This window comes from Mauremys mutica, chromosome 1, assembly GCF_020497125.1.
Source record: "Mauremys mutica isolate MM-2020 ecotype Southern chromosome 1, ASM2049712v1, whole genome shotgun sequence".
Lineage (NCBI taxonomy): Eukaryota > Metazoa > Chordata > Testudines > Geoemydidae > Mauremys > Mauremys mutica.
This window is the reverse complement of record NC_059072.1, coordinates 135,655,242-135,674,713: the sequence shown is the minus strand read 5'-3', so window position 1 is coordinate 135,674,713 and position 19,472 is coordinate 135,655,242. Positions and strand designations below refer to the sequence as shown.

General features: G+C 42.9%; 1 protein-coding gene across 7 annotated transcripts in view; it reads right to left on the bottom strand.

Moving 5' to 3' along the window:
- DYRK4 (dual specificity tyrosine phosphorylation regulated kinase 4) overlaps positions 1-19,472 on the bottom strand; it is an 84,388-nt gene that overhangs the window by 27,199 nt on the left and 37,717 nt on the right. For all 7 annotated transcript variants that reach the window (XM_044997009.1, XM_044997028.1, XM_044997054.1 and 4 more), the window contains 3 exons: positions 8,190-8,273; positions 5,988-6,134; positions 3,042-3,183 (listed from right to left, as the gene is read on the bottom strand). In XM_044997009.1, coding sequence (XP_044852944.1) covers positions 3,042-3,183; positions 5,988-6,134; positions 8,190-8,273 — 373 coding nt within the window. The remainder of the gene's footprint in view (positions 1-3,041; positions 3,184-5,987; positions 6,135-8,189; positions 8,274-19,472) is intronic.

Genomic DNA, 19,472 nt, shown 5'->3' with positions numbered 1-19,472 from the left:
GGTACACACTAAGGGCACTTTAATGAAGTACCATTAGAAACAGTGCTCTGTTAAAGTGCATTAGGGAGCATTATAAAGATATTACTTATTGCAGTATATACTACTATAATGAGTAATGTAAATAATATACATTACTGATTACAGTATATACAAAAAGAAAGTCCCAAAAGTCATCTACATAAAACTCAAAAATTGGTAACAACAACTCCCTTCTCCCAAACAAAATTAATAAACCCTGAAAAACAGAAGCCCAGCGATCTGTTATGTTGTAAGATGGTACTGTAATACTGCTTTGTGTTATGCTTTAGTTTCTTTATTAATGGTGGAAATTTCAAATCCGCTCAGCACTGGCCTAACTCTACTCCCATGGAGCTCAATGGTATAATTTACATTGACTTCAGCGTAAGCAAAGCTCAGCCAAAGCTGAGCACTTTTGAAGATCCCAGCCTGAATTTCTAAAAAAAGCATCTTTCAGAGTTGTTCCTAGGCATATTTACAATAGCACATTGACTAAAGTCAGATGCTTTCACCTCCTAAAAATAGCTAAATGCATAGTCCAACAGTCTTCCATCCCTCAGGCAAAGGCCTCAGAAAACAAATGGATTTAGTCCTTATAATGGTTAAACCTAGCATCAGTCCTCTAGTGCAGTTGTCTTCAAACTTTTTTGATCGCACATCCCCTCAGTGAAAAATTTTTGAGCACGCCCCCCCTGCTCCCGGCTGAACTGTCGAAGCAACAAAAAAACAAAACAAAAAACCCCACTCGGACTCCCAGCCAAACTGCTGAGGGAGGGGAAAAAAATAAGTGGCACTGCTCTGGCGGCTCTCCTCCTGCCATGCACCCCCGAAGGATCCTCTTGTTTCGTTTAAAAAAAAAACAGAAAAATCTTAAGAATTTATGGTGGCTTTTTGTAATTTCTTAAATTTATCTAATTTTAATCAAAATTGAATAAAAAAATGTCATACTGATGTTTATTGAGGATTAGATACTGATCCCCTTCCTCAGCTCTTACGTTTTGTAGCATCATTGATTGCAATGGGACTGTTCTTAGAGTAAGGTGATAAGCAACATGAGCTAGGGTGTCAAAATTTGGACATGGTAGCTTTTGTTTTAACCATATCATTAACAAAAGGACAACAGAACAGATGTATGATGAATAGTTTACTTCTGAAATTCACCATTTTGTACTAGCAAGTAGAATAGTATCCTTAGAAGCTGTGTTCCTTTCTCAGGTATTTGCTTTATGGGGTTTGAATCTAAATATACTGCATGATGTGGCAATAAATTGTCAGCACTGCAGAAATGTAGTCCAAATGTAGCCGAACTGCCGAGGGAGGGTGGAGGGGGAAAAAGCCGCTCGGACTCCCATCCGAACTGCCGAAAGGGAAGAAAATAAAAAGCGGCGCTCCTCCGGCGGCGCTCCTCCTGCCGTGCACCCCGAAGGATCCTCTTGTGCACCCCTTGGGGTGCATGCACCCCACTTTGGAGACTGCTGCTCTAGTGCTACAGAGGATCTCTGTTGAACTGTCAAACCAATGAGCTGTTTTAGCTGTCTTAATTTTGCCTGCATATTGGTCTGAAGCCAGCTTTATTAGTTTAAGTAAAATTCTCAGCAACTGAAGAGCCTAGAATTGTTCCTGTCACCAGCGTGTCACGCTGTGTCCTTGTGTCAAGTCAATTTGTTTAGAAAGTTTAGTTCAGTAAGTCCAAACTTAGGGAAAGCAGAAGGTTGAAGACTATAGCTTACCTACCCTATTCATTCAAAATCACTGGTACCAGTGCCTTTGAATAAAAGGGAAGACGGGTTCATATTTTTCTGTTGACAACTGCACATGGAATTTTACTGTAAGGAGGGTGAGATTCTCCTTGAAAGAACAGGGCAATTTCAGTTCCCATGTCTTGTATGTTTATGGTGTGCCATATATGACAGGCTTCCTGAACCTGAGGAAATCAGAATGTCAGAGCTGAGATCTGCCATTCTGATCAGAAGGGAGAGTTTACTGTTAGTCATCGTATACTGGACAGTCAGTTTTGCTTATGACTATCTGTTTGTATATTTTAATGGATCTATCACCAGGCTATAATTATTGTCTAGTAATATCTAGGCACTGTTTATATAACAAAGGTTCAGCAGTGAGTTCAGTTCAACGTGGGGATGTATTTGCTCTACCATGCCCTTATTTTTATTTAGTCACTGCTGATTGATTTCCAGAAGAATATTGTCCTTCTGCTACTCCCTTGTTAGGGGAAATATTTTTGTAAAGAGATTAAACTAGCAGCTACAGCCAAGTAATTTGGGGGGGGGGTTTGGTAAATAGTTTATTTGCCAAAAAATGCATTTGTCACTCAAATGGAATTATTCACAAATTGGGGTGGAATTCAGTGAATAATTTTAGCCAAATAAAAAATGTAAAAATAGATTTTTTTTGAAAAAATTGAAACTTGTTTCTTTTGATATTTTCACAATGAAACATTTTGACTTTTCATTTCAAAGTGACATTTCACTTAGAAACCTGTTAAAAATAATCGTAAAGGATAACAAATACCTGAAAAAAAGAGACCGTGGGCACATACTCAGGGAGGCTAGACCGTGCTGCAGCTCACACTGCCAATTCTTTTTTTAGTGTGCTGGCTCAATGAGAGCAGTGCAAATAAGTATGTCTTCTGAAGGTGGGAATCACACCCCCAGCTCCAAGTGTAGAGAGACCCTTAGTGACTTGCCTTCACACAACAAGGTCACACATGCCATGGTTTCTTTGCAGGGACTGGACTAGATGACGTCTCAAGGTCCCTTGCAGTGTTATGGTTCTATGATTGATTCTATGATCCTCTTGTCACTTATGTATTTGCACTAGTCTATTTGTTCCACATTTTGTTTAATATCAACAGTTAAATTATATTTAAAAATCCTCTAATCCCTTCCTCCATCCCCTCCCCAAGAAAGGCATTTCAGTGAACTCTTACAGCAATTCACCTTCTCAGTGAGTGCTCTTTGTTACATCATTCTCTCTAGCATGCATTGTTTCTGCTCATATTGTACCTGGAGCTGTCAGAGGCAACTTGAGACTGGTGTTGGTTCCTTCTATTTCCGGCCTATTGAGCTGGACTCTGGTAGCACCTTCAGGCAGGTTTTCTGCAAGGTTAAATCGGGAAACATGTGGCTGGCCTCGAGATCTGTTTTCCTGCCAAACAACAAAGATTTTTCATTTTGCTTTCTTGTATTTTCACTCGTTTTCAGCTCATCCCTATCGTTACAGAAAAACTGCTGCCTGTAGCCCACTCAGAAGTAAGCTCTGGAGGCTTTGGATTAGGGATTTTAAAGTTTAAAGTCAACTTGTGGAACTTTTTGCCAGAGGATGTTGTGAAGGCCAAGACTATAACAGGGCTCAAAAGAGAACTAAATAAATGTAGGGAGGTTAGGTCCACCAATGGCTATTAGCTAGGACAGGCAGGGCAGGTGTCCCTAGCCTCTGTTTGCCAGAAGCTGAGATTGGGTGACAGGGCATGGATCACTTGATGATTGCCTGTTCTGTTCATTCCCTCTGGGGCACCTGGCATTGGCCACTGTTGGAAGACAGGATACTGGGCAAGATGGACCTTTGGTTTGACCCAGTATGGCTGTTCTTATGTTTTAAAGTTAATTTAGGGCTGAAAAAAGGCCTGGAAGCCTTGGAGACTATAGTCCTCCATTTACCCACAGAACAGGTACAGCTTGGGCAACAACAGTGGAAACTACCCTTACAATGTGCCTTCATTCTGACTTGGAGAAAGACACCTTTAAGGGAAAAGGGGGAATTCAGTTTCCATGTCTATTCAATACTTGGGGCTCAATTATCAGCTGGTGTGAACTGTCATAGCTCCAGTGACTTCAATTAAGCTATGACAATTTACACAAGTTGAGGATCTGGCCCTGGTCTTTCTGCTGAGGAGGTTGACAAGATGATCTAAGAGATGTTTTCTGTTTCTGACTTCTGTGATTCCAGGAGTCAAAGTGTGCCTCTTTACTTCTAAGCTTGAGCAAACGGGTTTAGAAAAAAACAAAACAAAAGAACACTGGCTCAAACCTCCATCCTAACAGGGGCCCTGATTTACCAAAGCATTTAAATGTTATTTGTATATTGGAAGTTTTAGGCTCCTGTGGAATTTCTAAGCCTTGCTTTAGGAAGGAGTCTGGCCTCTATGTATCTTCTTATAACAATAGCTTTTAAGTGTTTTCTTAAAACACAAGACAATCTCCCCAAACCCTTAGATTAGTAAATGAACATGTTCACAGAAGATGCTAGGGAAGAGACCGGAAATTCTTAGAGTTGAAATGTAAGAACTGACTGCAATGGACTTGAGCACTTGTCTGTGCGGGAATGTTTGGCTGCATCAGGCCACGAAATTTAACATTTTTGATAGTTCGAATCATTTTAGGTAAGCAGCCTCTCTACCCGATTCTGTATGCTGTTGTGAGCCCTAGAGCTCCACTCAGCCCTTATGCAAACATTTCTAAACAGGTTATACAACCCATGGCAGTGTCTCAGTAAACCTCGACCTAACAAGCTGCTGTTTATAAAGCTTGCATTCTCCAGGCATTCCATGGCATCTGAGGCAAAATGCATTCTGGGGTAATTCTGATCCAGAAACATAGGCACCAACTTCCTCTCTACCTGGGTGGGAGATGCTTGACTCTCCCTCTGCCCCAGGCCCTGCCCCCACTCCACATCTTCCCCCAAGTCCCCACCCCCATCCCACCTCTTCCCATCCTCACTCCGCCGCAGCCTCACCCCCACTTGACTCCTTCCCCCAAAGCCACCCCCACCCTGCCTCTTCCTGCCCCTGCCCTGCCTATTCCCCACCTCTTTCTACCCCCTCCTCTGAACACGCCCCATCCCTGCTCCTCCCCTTCCCTCCCAGCACCTCCTTCATGCTGCAGAACAGCTGGGAGGGATGGGGAGAAGTTGATCAGTGGGGCTGCTGGCGGCACGGAGGAGTTGGGGGGAGGGGCAGAGTTGGCTGCTAAGCACCCACTAATTTTTTTTTCAGGAAGTCAGCGCCTATGTCCAGAAATACTTCTAGCCCATAAGATCTGAAGATAGATCTGAAGATAGATCTGAACCTGCCAAATCTGCTGAGACTCCACCATAGATTTCAGAGTAGCAGCCGTGTTAGTCTGTATCCGCAAAAAGAACAGGAGTACTTGTGGCACCTTAAAGACTAACAAATTTATTTTAGCATGAGCTTTTGTGAGCTGCAGCTCACTTCTTCGGATGCAGCTCACGAAAGCTCATGCTAAAATAAATTTGTTAGTCCACCATAGATTTGTTACAGTAACATCGCAGATAGGAAGGAAAAAAGGATTAACATGGTAGACATAAAGAATGTGAGTCACCTCTTTAGATCAGAGATCTGATTTATTGAAGAAAAAAAGACAGGAATTTAGAGAGCAGGGATCAGAGAAGGACAGAGCAGTTGGGAAGAATGAGGAAGAGAGAAGGAACTGGTTGGATTTTTAAATGCCAACATTGAAGATGACTTCAAAAGGCTGAAGTAACTTTGGATAATCATCAAAACTTATGCGGATATCCCAAATTAGCTGCCACACCTTTTAGGTATTCACCCATCACTAATTCTTTTTTTTTCTTAAACTGGAGCTGTGCTAGTGAAAATAGAAACCGAAAAAAAATCTTCAGTAAATTATATCTATCTCCACATATACAAACATCCAGATAGGTCACTAATCAGATTTGCTAAAATTCAATTAGCTCCATTAGAAACACATTGGTTAACATGAAACAAAAGTGTCTAACAATCAGATAGACAAGGTGAATGAGATAATATCTTCAGGGCCTGAAGAAGAGCTCTATGTGGCTCAAAAGCTGGTCTCTCTCTCCAACAGAAATTGGTCAAATAAAAGATATTGCCTCACCCACCTTGTCTCTCTGCTATCCTGGGACAGACATGTCTACAACTATACTCCATATAAAAATGTCCTGTAATTCACCTGAAGCAATAGGTTCACATTCTGCAGGTTCTTTGTTATGTGAGGAAGGTTGCTGTCTTGTGGATGAGGTCTGGCGGCATTTACAATTAAATTGTGCTTCGTTTGGCCTTCCAGATGAGGGAGTGAACTAACACTGCTATTGAATTTCTGCAGTCAAATAAATAAAAATTACATGGCAAGCTGGTAAAGATTTTTTTTTTAAATCTTAGTTTGAAGGAGTGACCTCTATAGCTTTTCTAAGCTTTTAAAATTGATTTGTCAAAAACATATAAAAATGTACATGACCACAATTATTAATAGATGAACAGATACATTAAAACAGCAGCACTAGCTTCCACTATAAATTCATGGCATGAGTTTCTTTAGAACTACCTAATTTTAGTTTCTTGTAACTTTTTTTTTAAATTTCACCTTCTGAATTGAAATTTTGCTAAATATTTTCAGCCAAAATGTTATATTTTTTTCTGGAAGACCTGAGCAAAATTCAGTCAGCAATTTCTCAGTTAAGTGTAGAAAAAAAATCCTGGCTCTAACCACCAGACTATAGAGTCATTCTTATGCTTGTGCTCACTCTCGCTCTCCATCCTCCCTCCCTCCCCCGTCACCGCCAATGACATCAGAATGGCTTTCTAGCCTGGTGGTTAGAGCACTCACCTGGGAGGCGGGAGGATCCAATCTCCCCACTCTAATGACTCTCCCATTATTTATCCAGAGTGCAATACCTTCAAAAGGAGAGAGCGCGGGAGCCCCACATCTGACTAGCCCAGTGGCTAGAGCAGGGGTTCTCAAACTGGGGGTCATGACCCCTCAGGGAGTCACGAGGTTATTACGTGGGGAGTTGCAAGCTCTCAGCCTCCACTCTAAACCCTGCTTGGCCTCCAGCATTAATAATGGTGTTAAACATATTTAAAAGTGTTTTTAATTTATAAAGGAGTTCGCACTCAGAGGCTTGCTATGTGAAAAGGGTCACCAGTACAAAAGTTTGAGAACCACTGAGCTAGAGCATCCACCTAAGATGTGGCAGATTCCTGTTCAAATCCCTTCTCCCCCTCCAAGTGGAGGGGGAACTTGAACCTGGGTCTCCCACATCCCAGGTAAGTACCTAAATCACTGGGCTAAAAGCTATGAGGGAGGCTGAGGTCCTTCCTCCCCAGTTTTGTGTGAACTCACCTGAGGGGCCCGATCCAGTAGGCAGTCTCTGAGAATGCCTACAGGATTGGACCCCATAAGTGACTTAAGCAGCCGAATGCCTATCTTCCCCTGGTTTGTGATCTGCTGTGACGTTTAGGTGGGGGCTAGGTGTCTTGAAACCTAGAAGGAGGCAACAGTGCAAATGCCCAGGGGCCAAAATATAGGCACCGAGTGAGTTTAGGTGCCTACGCGGTTCCATAAGAGTTGTGTATCGCACTGGGACTTAGGTGCCTAAAAAGGGACTTAGGTGCCTAATGCCTTTTGTGTGTCCAGGTCTAGATCCTTTTGTTATTTGCAAAACACTGCTGCATCACAAGTGCTTTAAACTCAGTTATTACCACCTTTTGTGACTGGTGGGAGCTACCATATTTGGTATCCAAGTGGTTTGCATCCCATCTGATATCTGCAAAGAATGTTTTCAGTGAAGAAACCTTCCTCTTGTAGACAGATTTGAGTGTAAAAATAGGTTCAGATCCTGAAAGAGATTGCCTGTGTGCTATGAATAGCAGGATCAGGACCATAGATTCTGTATTCAAAGATTATACTCCTGTAGAATGTCAAAGCTCTGAAGAAGGAGGGAGTCTGGTTCCTATGGCGCTTATAATGACAAGGGCTTTTTCTTGTATTTTCTTAAAAACCCAAACCAAGCTTCTGAGATGAATAAGTTGTCCCTTTCACAGAAAATACTATGGAAGGGATTGGAAATTCTTAGAGTTGAAACTCATAGAGTTTCCCATGAGAACATACGGAGCAGGGAGAGGATGTTTGTCCCCCAGTGTGCAGCAGACATAGCTCAAAATACTACTGAATGACTAGTGGAACCACAGACTGCTCACAGGTGCTAGACACAAAATTTCACAGCTGCATGGGAAGGGAAGGTGAGGAAGAAAAGGACTATTTGTCTCCCCCCCCATTGTGGGAAACCATCTACTTAGGTTTATTATATGTGAGGTGCTCTCCTGGAAAACAAGCAGCAGGAGATTCTTTAACATTGATGGAAGATTCACGTACCTGACGGAAGACTTTGCTGGATCCCAGATGATTGCTCTCTTGAGCTGGTAGTTGAGACTGAGAAAATGAATCTACTTGGGAAGACTGAAAAAGATGGTTTGACATTTTGTTCAATAAAGTGATTCAGAAAGGTTACATTACAATGTTTTTAGTGTCATCAGCACTATTAGTACTAAATTGCTTAAAATAATTTTATCTATAGTAAAAATGTAATGAGGGCATGTACTGCTCCATTTATTCAGATGTATAAAATACCATCCATTAGTCATTCAGAAAATAGCACAGCTATTTAAATTACCAGTCACTGCATTTTGAAAAAAACAGCCTGCAAGGTGCTAAGTAGCGAATAGTTTTTCATTTTCTGATGGGACTTTTAGCTGTCGTTTTATCAAAATAACATTAAATACTTTTGTTGTAAACATCTGTTTAACAACAGATTTAAAAGTGTAGGTTATGAGGCCAGATTCTGGTCTCAGTTACACTGATGTAAAGTAGGAGTCATTCTTTTGACATCAGTGGAGTTTCTGGTGTAAATGAGACAAGATTCTAGCCTGTCACCTCCCTGTGGCGCAATGCCTCCCAGCACTGGAAATGCAGCGACAACATGCCTGTTACTGGATTCAGCAGTGGGGTGCAGCTTATTTCCCCTTGAGTGGTTGATATATGGGGTAGAGGCAGCCAAATAATTGTTCTTATACCATCTCCTTTTGTCTCCTCTCTCTTTAAAACTTTCTCCTTCCTTTCACTTCACCATATTTAATGGCAAGTTGATCCCATTTGATGGAAGTGGAACAGGGGGTCTAAATATATGTTGTTAGGCTGAACCTCCAATAACTACTTGTGCTCAGCTGCACAAAGGCACTTTCTTAATGCACTATTTTTCATTCGTGTGACCAACAAATGGGTACAATCTTCCCTAATGCTCCACACAAAATACTCGGAGAGCTGCAAACCGGGTGAAATTCAACAAAAAGCCCAAGTAAATGACCTTTGTGTGATGGAGCAACATAGGCTCAGGGAGGAATGGAATTCACTCAACAATCCAGATGGGCTGGAATAGGGACTGGGATCTATGCAGCCCTCGCCCCCCAACAAAGGATTTTTCCCCCACTGGATTTGTACAACAGCAGACTTATCAGCCATAGCCCCATTGTTGCACCAGCTCACTCTCCTTGCTGGGATCAGAGTCTAGTTTTCCCACATGATCACACAACACAGTGCTCACTCAGCAGGAGATGAGCACAAGTTTTCTGCCGCAGGAGGCTTTCTAGAGCTTCTATGTTACTGGGTGAACTTCTCCCATAAAAAAAACACAATGTTATAACATGGAGAGAATGGCCACATATCCTACAGCAACTGTGGTTCTTCAAAATGTTGTAGTCAATGTGGCTCCGACTATAGGGTCAGGTGTGCCTTGTGTGTTAGATTGGATTATTTTGAATAGCAGTGTCTGTCGGGGCTATGCATGCACTATGTGCCTCCGTGTGCTCCCATATGAGGGCATAAAGGCATGGCTGACCCTCTCTCATTTCTTTCACAATTCAAAGCTCATGTTGCTGTGGACGTTGAAGAGCAGGGATGGAGAGCAGGTAGTGGGGCCCACGCAGAGTACAACATCTCAAAGAAGCACAGTTACTGAAGCGTATGTAACCATTCTTTCTTCTTCCACACTGTGTCAGTGTGGATCCCACTGTGACTAGTAAGCAGTATCCCCTCTGGATACTGGGAATGAGGACTGCCAGCTGTATTAGTCAAAAAGTGATTGAAGTATTGCTCATTGGAATTTGGCATCAGGCCCAGCTGCCATATCAAGGGCATAATGCTTGACAAAAGTCAATGGATTGCTTTATGTTGCTGCTTTAAAAAAGGGAAGAAAGAAGATCCAGGGAACTACAGGCCAGTCAGTCTCACCTCAGTCCCTGGAAAAATCATGGAACAGGTCCTCAAGGAATCAATCCTGAACCACTTAAAGGAGGGGAAAGTGATCAGGAACAGTCAGCATGGATTCACTAAGGGCAAGTCATGCCTGACTAACCTAATTGCCTTCTATGACGAGATAACCGGCTCTGTGGATGAGGGGAAAGCAGTGGATGTACTATTTCTGGACTTTAGCAAAGCTTTTGTTACAGTTTCCCACAGTATTCTTGCCAGCAAGTTAAAGAAGTATGGGCTGGATGAATGGACGGTAAGGTGGATAGAAAGCTGGCTAGATGGTCGGGCTCAACGGGTAGTGATCAATGGTTCCATGTCTAGTTGGCAGCCGGTATCAAGTGGAGTGCCCCAAGGGTCGGTGCTGGGGCCGGTTTTATTCAATATCTTCATTAACGATCTGGAGGATGGTGTGGACTGCACCCTTAGCAAGTTTGCAGATGACACTAAACTGGGAGGAGTGGTTGATATGCTGGAGGGTAGGGCTAGGATACATAGGGACCTAGACAAATTAGAGGATTGGGCCAAAAGAAATATGATGAGGTTCAACAAGGACAAGTGCAGAGTCCTGCACTTAGGACGGAAGAATCCCATGCACTGCTACAGACTAGGGACCGAATGGCTGGGCAGCAGTTCTGCAGAAAAGGACCTAGGGGTTACGGTGGACGAAAAGCTGAATATGAGTCAACAGTGTGCCCTTGTTGCCAAGAAGGCTAATGGCATTTTGGGTTGTATAAGTAGGGGCATTTCCAGCAGATCGAGGGATGTGATCATTCCCCTCTACTCAGCACTGGTGAGGCCTCATTTGGAGTACTGTGTCCAGTTTTGGGCCCCACACTACAAGAAGGATGTGGATAAATTGGAGAGAGTCCAGCGGAGGGCAACAAAAATGATTAGGGGGCTGGAGCACATGACTCATGAGGAGAGGCTGAGGGAACTGGGATTGTTTAGTCTGCAGAAGAGAAGAATGAGGGGGGATTTGATAGCTGCTTTCAACTACCTGAAAGGGGCTTCCAAAGAGGATGGATCTAGACTGTTCTCAGTGGTAGAAGATGACAGAACAAGGAGTAATGGTCTCAAGTTGCAGAGGGGGAGGTTTAGGCTGGATATTAGGAAAAACTTTTTCACTAGTAGGGTGGTGAAGAACTGGAATGGGTTACCTAGGGAGGTAGTGGAATCTCCTTCCTTAGAGGTTTTTAAGGTCAGGCTTGACAAAGCCCTGGCTGGGATGATTTAGTTGGGTTTGGTCCTGCTTTGAGTAGGGGGTTGGACTAGATGACCTCCTGAGGTCCCTTCCAACCCTGAGATTCTATGATTCTATGATTTATGGATTTTAGATCTTCAACTCCAGGATGAAGACAGTGGTCAACAACTACTGTGCAGGAGATAAAACTTTCTCCAGGGTCAGTTCAATGAATTCCCCCAGGAACTAAGAACCATCACAAACCTCACCACCTTCTGCTCCAAGTACAAGGTGCATTTCTTTGATCTTGCCCCTTTCTAACATAAATACAGAGCAACATATATATTAAAACAAAACAAAACAAAAACCCTACCAAAACAAGAAATGCCACTGCACACACTTCTCTCCCTGAGGAGAGGATAAGAGAATGAACATCACATGGGATTAACTTGCCATATAAATAATGAAGTGAAAGGAGGGAGTGCTATATCGATATAAATTTCAAAAGCCTAAAAAGTTAAAGGCGTTTATAAACACTTTCACTGTTTACGATGAAACAGTGATAGATAGAGGATTCAGGGCTAATATTAAATAGAGACCTTGGTTTTACCCGATTGCTTAGCAAACACCTAAAAGCATCTATTTATATTGAAAGTTTATTGATTAAATACACCCACAGAAACCCACAGGAAATTAAAACAAGCATTTATACTGACACTGTGATTGAGTGATTATGCAAAACAAATTTCAGATTTTATTAAAGTCTCTTTCCTTTTGGATTTAAAGTATCAGAGTCTCTTAGCTTAAGAACAACTTTTCATTGATGAAAAGGAAATGGTTAATTTTATTCTTAGTCCTGATGTGCAGGGCATTCACAGACACAAGGTAAGGAGAGACAGGAGAGAAAAGATGGGTGAAACATGGCTTTTGTTGATGTTTTTGGAACACGGGACTGCTAGTCAGTTACAAGTGGATGCTTTGGCTCGAAAGTTTACCAAGACACTTGCTGCTTGGACCTTGATTAGTTACAATCTGGTGAGGGCCATCATCTGGTTGGATCCTTTCTCTTTAGACAAGGCAGGTTTGGATGAGTGCAGTATATCTGACTTCAGGATTCGAAAATTCAAGAGAGCGAGACAGGATAGGAGGAAAGAAACGGAAGGCAGAAAGTCACACAACAAGGGAAGGGATTACTATACAGGATCTTACATGCCTTTGTCGTGCTGGCAATTAGATATCCTCACTGCTGGGCTGAGGACTGGATGTCACGATAGCGGGATAACTTCCAGCACTCACAAGTGAAAACAAAATTCCTTAAAAAAGAGCAAGCCCAGCCAACCTCCCTCTTAGGAAGAACGTTCTTTAGATATATCAAGATGAATTGAGTTACCAACTGCTGGTAAGTCAGGACATGAGCTGGGGGAAGATGATTCTTTTTTTCAGTGTCTTTTTAAGGACACCAAAAAGGGGTAAAAGTAGGGCAGATTTTGTCCTCATTATTTTGTCCACCAATTAAATCTGTTTCCGTAAGGCCAAAGTTGACATAAGTAAATTTTTTCTGTTTACCAAGTATGATCTCAACACAGTCCTTGACTTATATTAGTTGGCCACATTGTTTGGACTAATACAATTTCTCAGTCTGGTTTTCTTGCACATTCATCATTGTAAACAGCTTGACCTATTTTTCACATTTATTGTAACATTTTATGAACTTTTACATACTTTTTATAGTTTAGCTTAGAGTAACTTAGCAGGTCCAATAATCACAACAGGAGTATCTAAGTGCCTTCTCATAGTGCACAAGGAGTCCCAGTCTGGAGAACAGTTAGAAGACATAGTGCAGGACCTTTGTGGTCTCCTCTGGGGTTTGCCCCTGATCAGCCAACCATCCAGGCATAAGTAGATGTGAATTCCCTTTCTCTTTAAGTGTGCATCCACCACTGCCTGGCATTTTACAAATACTCTTGCCAGGGGGAGTCCAAAAGGCAGGCCCCTGGGTTAGTAATGGTTGGGCCCCCCTGTGAATCTTAGAATGTTCCTGTGGGTTATTTGGAAGTACACATCCTGCAAGGTCCGAGCCATGAACCAGTCCTGAGTCTGAAGAGATGGAATGATGGAGGCAAGTGTTACCATCCTGAACCTGAGATGATGTATGGATCAGATGAATCTTCTTAGGTCTAGGATAGGATGAAGACCCTCTTTCATCTTCAAAATCAGAAAATACAGGGAGTAGAAACCTTTTCCCCCTGAATTGTGGTGGCACCTTCTCTATGGCTCCCCAGTGAGGCGACTTCTGCTTGTAACAGGCTTTTGTGAGCAGGGCTTTGGAGCGGAGCCCAGAGCTGGAGCACGGAGCAGCTCCAGAGCAGAGGAGCTGCAGGTTTTTACTTGGAGCCGGAGCAGAGCCAGAGCACAGCTCTAAAGCCCTGCTTGTGAGAAGGGTCCCTGAAGGGTGGTAGGTAAACAGTAGGGTTAAAGGGTGGAACTGAATGAGATAGCCATGGATGAAGATCTCCAACACGCATCCATCCAATGCTGGAATTGGGTAAGGCAGCTTTCAAAGGTGGTGCTTTCTGGGCTGGATTTGGTGTGGCTCCAAAGAGTCCTGTCAAATTAGTTGCTGTGCCATAAGAGTAGGATGCATCACTGAGGAGGAAGAAGCCTGGAGACTCCTCTTGTACATCATCTTCTTGGCATGGTACTCAGGTTACATGGAGTGATAACATGGCACCTGTTATCATGACTGGGTTGAGGACAGCATGGCTTGAGATATAGGGCTGGTGTGTAAATCCCCAAAGAGTGCAAGGTGGCCTTTCAGTCTTTTAGAGAGTGCTGTCAGCTCACTTGCTAAATAATTCACTGCCCTCAGAGGACAGGTCCTTGATCACTACATGTACCTCCCTAGGGATGCCTGATGATTGGAGCCAGGATACTCAATATATAGTCACTGCCATGCCATAGATCTGCCCTCAGCGTTGGAGGTGCCCATTGCCACCTGTGTAGCCATCCTGGCCTCCAACTGGCCTTCCTTGATTGTTCTCCTGAGTCCTCCCACCCCCTTTGTCATGTGGGAATTTCCAGAGAAAGGGCATCACTCTATACTAGGTTAAAAAGTTCCATTTGTCCAGGAAGGCCTGGCAATTTGCCACAGTGAGTTGTAATGAGACAGAGGAGTAAGATTTTCTCCCAAGTAGGTTGACCCTTTTTGTGTCCTTCTCCTTAGGGGTACTCTTGTTTGATTTAGGTTTCTCCTGTATCACTGAAATGACTAAAGAGCCTATGTTGTGGTGGGCATAGAAGTACTTTAACCCAGACTGAGGGACCTGGTATTGTTCTCTACCCATTCTGCACTTGGTGTTATCATGGCCAGCATCTGTCACAGGCCCTTAGCTACGTCAAACAGCGCCTCATTTATAGGGAGGGTGATTCTGATTGTCAGGATGTCAAACAACTTATGAGATTTCTCTGATATGACCCATGTTTCTAGTTCCAAAGTCTCAGCAATTCTTTTAAACAGCTCTTGGAATGCCTCAAAATAACCTCATGCTGATATCAGTGCTGAGTACACCGCCTCATTGGGCGACAAAGATGACAGGCCTTTGGTGGTGAAACATTTTTTATTTCAGAAAGAGGAGAAAGCTACTAGGGGAGAGGCTGGTCTAGATTTGATTTTGACGAATAGGGAGGAATCTGGTTGAGAATCTGAAAGTGGAAGGCAGCTTGGGTGCAAGTGATCATGAAATGGTAGAGTTCATGATTCTAAGGAATGGTAGGAGGAAGAACAGCAAAATAAAGACAATTTCAAGAAGGCAGACTTTAGCAAACTCAGGAAGTTAGTAGGTATGATTCCATGGGAAACAAGTCTAAGGGGAAAAACAATTGAAGTCAGCTGGCAGTTTTTCAAAGAGACATTATTAAGAGCACAAGAGCAAACTATCCCACTGCATAGGAAGAGATAGGAAGTATGGCAAGAGACAACCCTGGCTTAACCAGGAGCTCTTCAATGATCTAAAAATAAAACAAGAGTCCTATAAAAAGTGGAAATTAGGTCAAATTACAAAGGATGAATATAAACAAATAACACAAGTATGTAGGAAAAAAATTAGAAAGGCACAAAACGAGATCAAACTAGCTAGAGACATAAAAGGGAACAAGAAAACATTCTACAAATACATTAGAAGCAAGAGGAAGACAAAGGACAGGATAGGTCCATTACTCAATGACAGGGAGTGGAATAATAACAGAAAATGTGGAAATGGCAGAGATGCTTAATGACTTCTTTGTTTTGGTTTTCACCAAGAAGGTTGGTGGTGATTGGACGTCTAACATAGTGAATGTCAGTGAAAATGAGGTAGGATCAGAGGCTAAAATAGGGAAAGAACAAGTTAAAAATTACTTAGACAAGTTAGATGTCTTCAAGTCACCAGGACCAGATGAAATTCGTCCTAGAATACTCAAGGAGCTGACTGAGGAGATATATGAGCCATTAGCAATTATCTTTTAAAAGTCATGGAAGATGGGAGAGATTCTAGAAGACTGGAAAAGGGCAAATATAGTGCCAATCTATACAAAGGGAAATAAGGACAACCCGGGGAAGTACAGACCAGTCAGTTTAACTTCTGTACCCGGAAAGATAATGGAGCAAATAATTACACAATCAATTTGCAAACATCTAGAAGATCATAAGGTGATAAGTAATAGTCAGCATGGATTTGTCAAGAACAAATTTTGTTAAATCAACCTGATAGCTTTCTTTGACAGGGTAATAAGCCTTGTGGATGGGGGGAAGTGGTAGACGTGGTATATCTTGACTTTAGTAAAGCTTTTGATATTTTCTCCCATGACCTTCTCATAAACAAACTAGGGAAATGCAACCTCAGTGGAGCTACTATAAGGTGGGAGAAAAACCATTCCCAGAGAGTAGTTACCAGTGGTACACAAACATCCCACACACAGATGGAATACAAGCTGTCAAGAACAGTATCCCTGATGATGCCACAGCACAACTGGTTGCTGAGCTCTGTGCCTTTATCCTCACACACAACTATTTCAAATTTGATGACAATATATATCTCCAGATCAGTGGCACCGCTATGGGCACCCGCATGGCCCCACAATATGCCAATATTTTTATGGCCGACCTGGAACAACGCTTCCTCAGCTCTTGTCCAGTCACACCCCTTCTCTACCTACGCTACATTGATGACATCTTCATCATCTGGACCCATGGGAAGGAGACTCTGGAAAAATTCCACCACGATTTCAACAGCTTCCACCCCACCATCAACCTCAGCCTGGACCAATCTACACGGGAGGTCCACTTCCTAGACACCACGGTGCAAATAAGTGATGGTCACATTACCACCACCCTATACCGAAAACCTACCGACCGCTATGCCTACCTTCATGCCTCCAGCTTCCATCCCGGACACACCACAAGATCCATTTTCTACAGCCAAGCACTGAGGTACAACCGCATCTGCTCTAACCCCGCAGACAGAGACCAACACCTACAAAATCTCCACCAAGCATTCTCAAAACTACAGTACCCGCACGAAGAAATAAGGAAACAGATCAACAGAGCCAGACGTGTACCAGAAGCCTCCTACTGCAAGACAAACCCAAGAAAGAAACCAACAGGACTCCACTGGCCATCACATACAGTCCCCAGCTAAAACCCCTCCAACGCATCATCAGGGATCTACAACCCATTCTGGACAATGACCCCACACTTTCACAGGCCTTGGGTGGCAGGCCAGTCCTCGCCCACAGACAACCTGCCAACCTGAAGCATATTCTCACCAGTAACTGCACACCGCACCATAGTAACTCTAGCTCAGGAACCAACCCATGCAACAAACCTCGATGCCAACTCTGCCCACATATCTACACCAGCGACACCATCACAGGACCTAACCAGATCAGCCATACCATCACCGGTTCATTCACCTGCACGTCCACCAATGTAATATACGCCATCATATGCCAGCAATGCCCCTCTGCTAAATACATCGGCCAAACTGGACAGTCTCTAAGGAAAAGGATAAATGGACACAAATCAGATATTAGGAATGGCAATATACAAAAACCTGTAGGAGAACACTTCAACTTCCCTGGTCACACAATAGCAGATCTTAAGGTGGCCATCCTGCAGCAAAAAAACTTCAGGACCAGACTTCAGAGAGAAACTGCTGAGCTTCAGTTCATCTGCAAATTTGACACCATCAGCTCAGGATTAAACAAAGACTGTGAATGGCTTGCCAACTACAAAACCAGTTTCTCCTCCCTTGGTTTTCACACTTCAACTGCTAGAACAGGGCCTCATCCTCCCTGATTGAACTAACCTCGTTATCTCTAGCTTGCTTCTTGCTTGCATATATATACCTGCCCCTGGAAATTTCCACTACTTGCATCTGACGAAGTGGGTATTCACCCACGAAAGCTCATGCTCTAAAACGTCTGTTAGTCTATAAGGTGCCACAGGATTCTTTGCTGCTTTTAGTGGTTCACAGTCATGCTGGAAGGGCAAAACGAGTGGGGCCCCACAGGGATCTGTTCTGGGTCCAGTTCTGTTCAATATCTTCATCAATGATTTAGATAATGATATAGAGCGTACACTTATAAAGTTCGCAGACAATACAAAGCTGGGAGGGGTTGCAAGTGCTTTGGAGGATAGGATTAAAATTCAAAATGATCTGGACAAACTGGAGAAGTGGTCTGAAGTATATAAGATGAAATTCAATAAGGACAAATGCAAAGTACTCCATTTAGGAAGGAACAATCAGCTGCACACATACAAAATGGGAAATGACTTCCTAGGAAGGAGTACTGTGGAAAGGGATCTGGGGGTCGTAGTGGACCATAAGCTGACCAAGACCATGAGTCAACACTGTAACACTGTTACAAAAAAAGCAAACATCATTCTGGGGTGGATTAGCAGGAGTGTTGTAAGCAAGACATGAGAAGTAATTCTTCTGCTCTACTCCATTCTGATTAGGCCTCAACTGAAGTATTGTGTACAGTTCTGGGCGCCACATTTCAGGAAAGATGTAGACAAATTGGAGAAAGTCCAGAGAAGAGCAACAAAAATGATTAAAGGTCTAGAAAACATGACTTATGAGGGAGCACTGAAAAAATTGGGTTTGTTTAGTCTGGAGAAGAGAAGACTCAGAGGGCACATGAAAACAGGTTCCAAGTACATAAAAGGTTGTTACAAGGAGGAGGGAGAAAAATTGTTCTTCTTAACCTCTGGGGATAGGACAAGAAGCAAATGGGCTTAAATTGCAGCAAGGGAGCTTTAGGTTGGACATTAGGAAAAACTTCCTAACTGCCAGAGTGGTTAAGCACTGGAATAAATTGCCTAGGAAGGTTGTGGAATCTCCATCATTGGAGATTTTTAAGAGCAGGTTAGACAAACACCTGTCAGAGATGGTCTAGATAATACTAAGTCCTGCCATGAGTGCAGGGGACTGGACTTGATGACCTCTTGAGGTTCCTTCCAGTTCTATGATTCTATGACGTTGTTATTCTGCCTCAAGATGTAGCTCTTCCTGCTAGTCTGGCATAGGCAGTCTGGTCAGAGAAGCTGGTGGAGAGAGTAATCTCCCCCTCTTCCTTGAATGCACTATCAAATGGCTCCTAGAGGCGTGTGAGGGCAGACCCCAGTAACCCAACAGGGCCACAATGGCCTGCCATTGAGGTATGGCTGGCTTGTTTGATATTGGCTAATCCAATGCCATTCCTGCCACACAAGCAGCTGAGCCCTATAAAGAAAGCAGACAGCCCTTTCAGTGATGTCCACCACAGATCTATTCAAGCTGCACAAAAATGGCATTTTTCCTAGTTTTTAGTGAAGATTTAATAGCAGGGTGTGTAGTGAAGTCTCATATCACCGAATCTTCTTTGGTTTTACAAATACACCGTGACACATTTACTAACACATTATGAAATATTCTCATACATAATTAAATCAAAACAAGAACTATCAAAAATAAATGAACAAGCAATTTGACTGGAAGAGCCAGAATTTGAATTTGGAGTTAATGAAAGTAAGATAGTAAGTGCAACAACAATTGGTTTAGTGCTGGCACATGCACTTTAAAGCCAACATGCAGCAACCGCTATTATACATAGAATCATAGAAATATAGGGCTGAAATGGACCTTGATAAG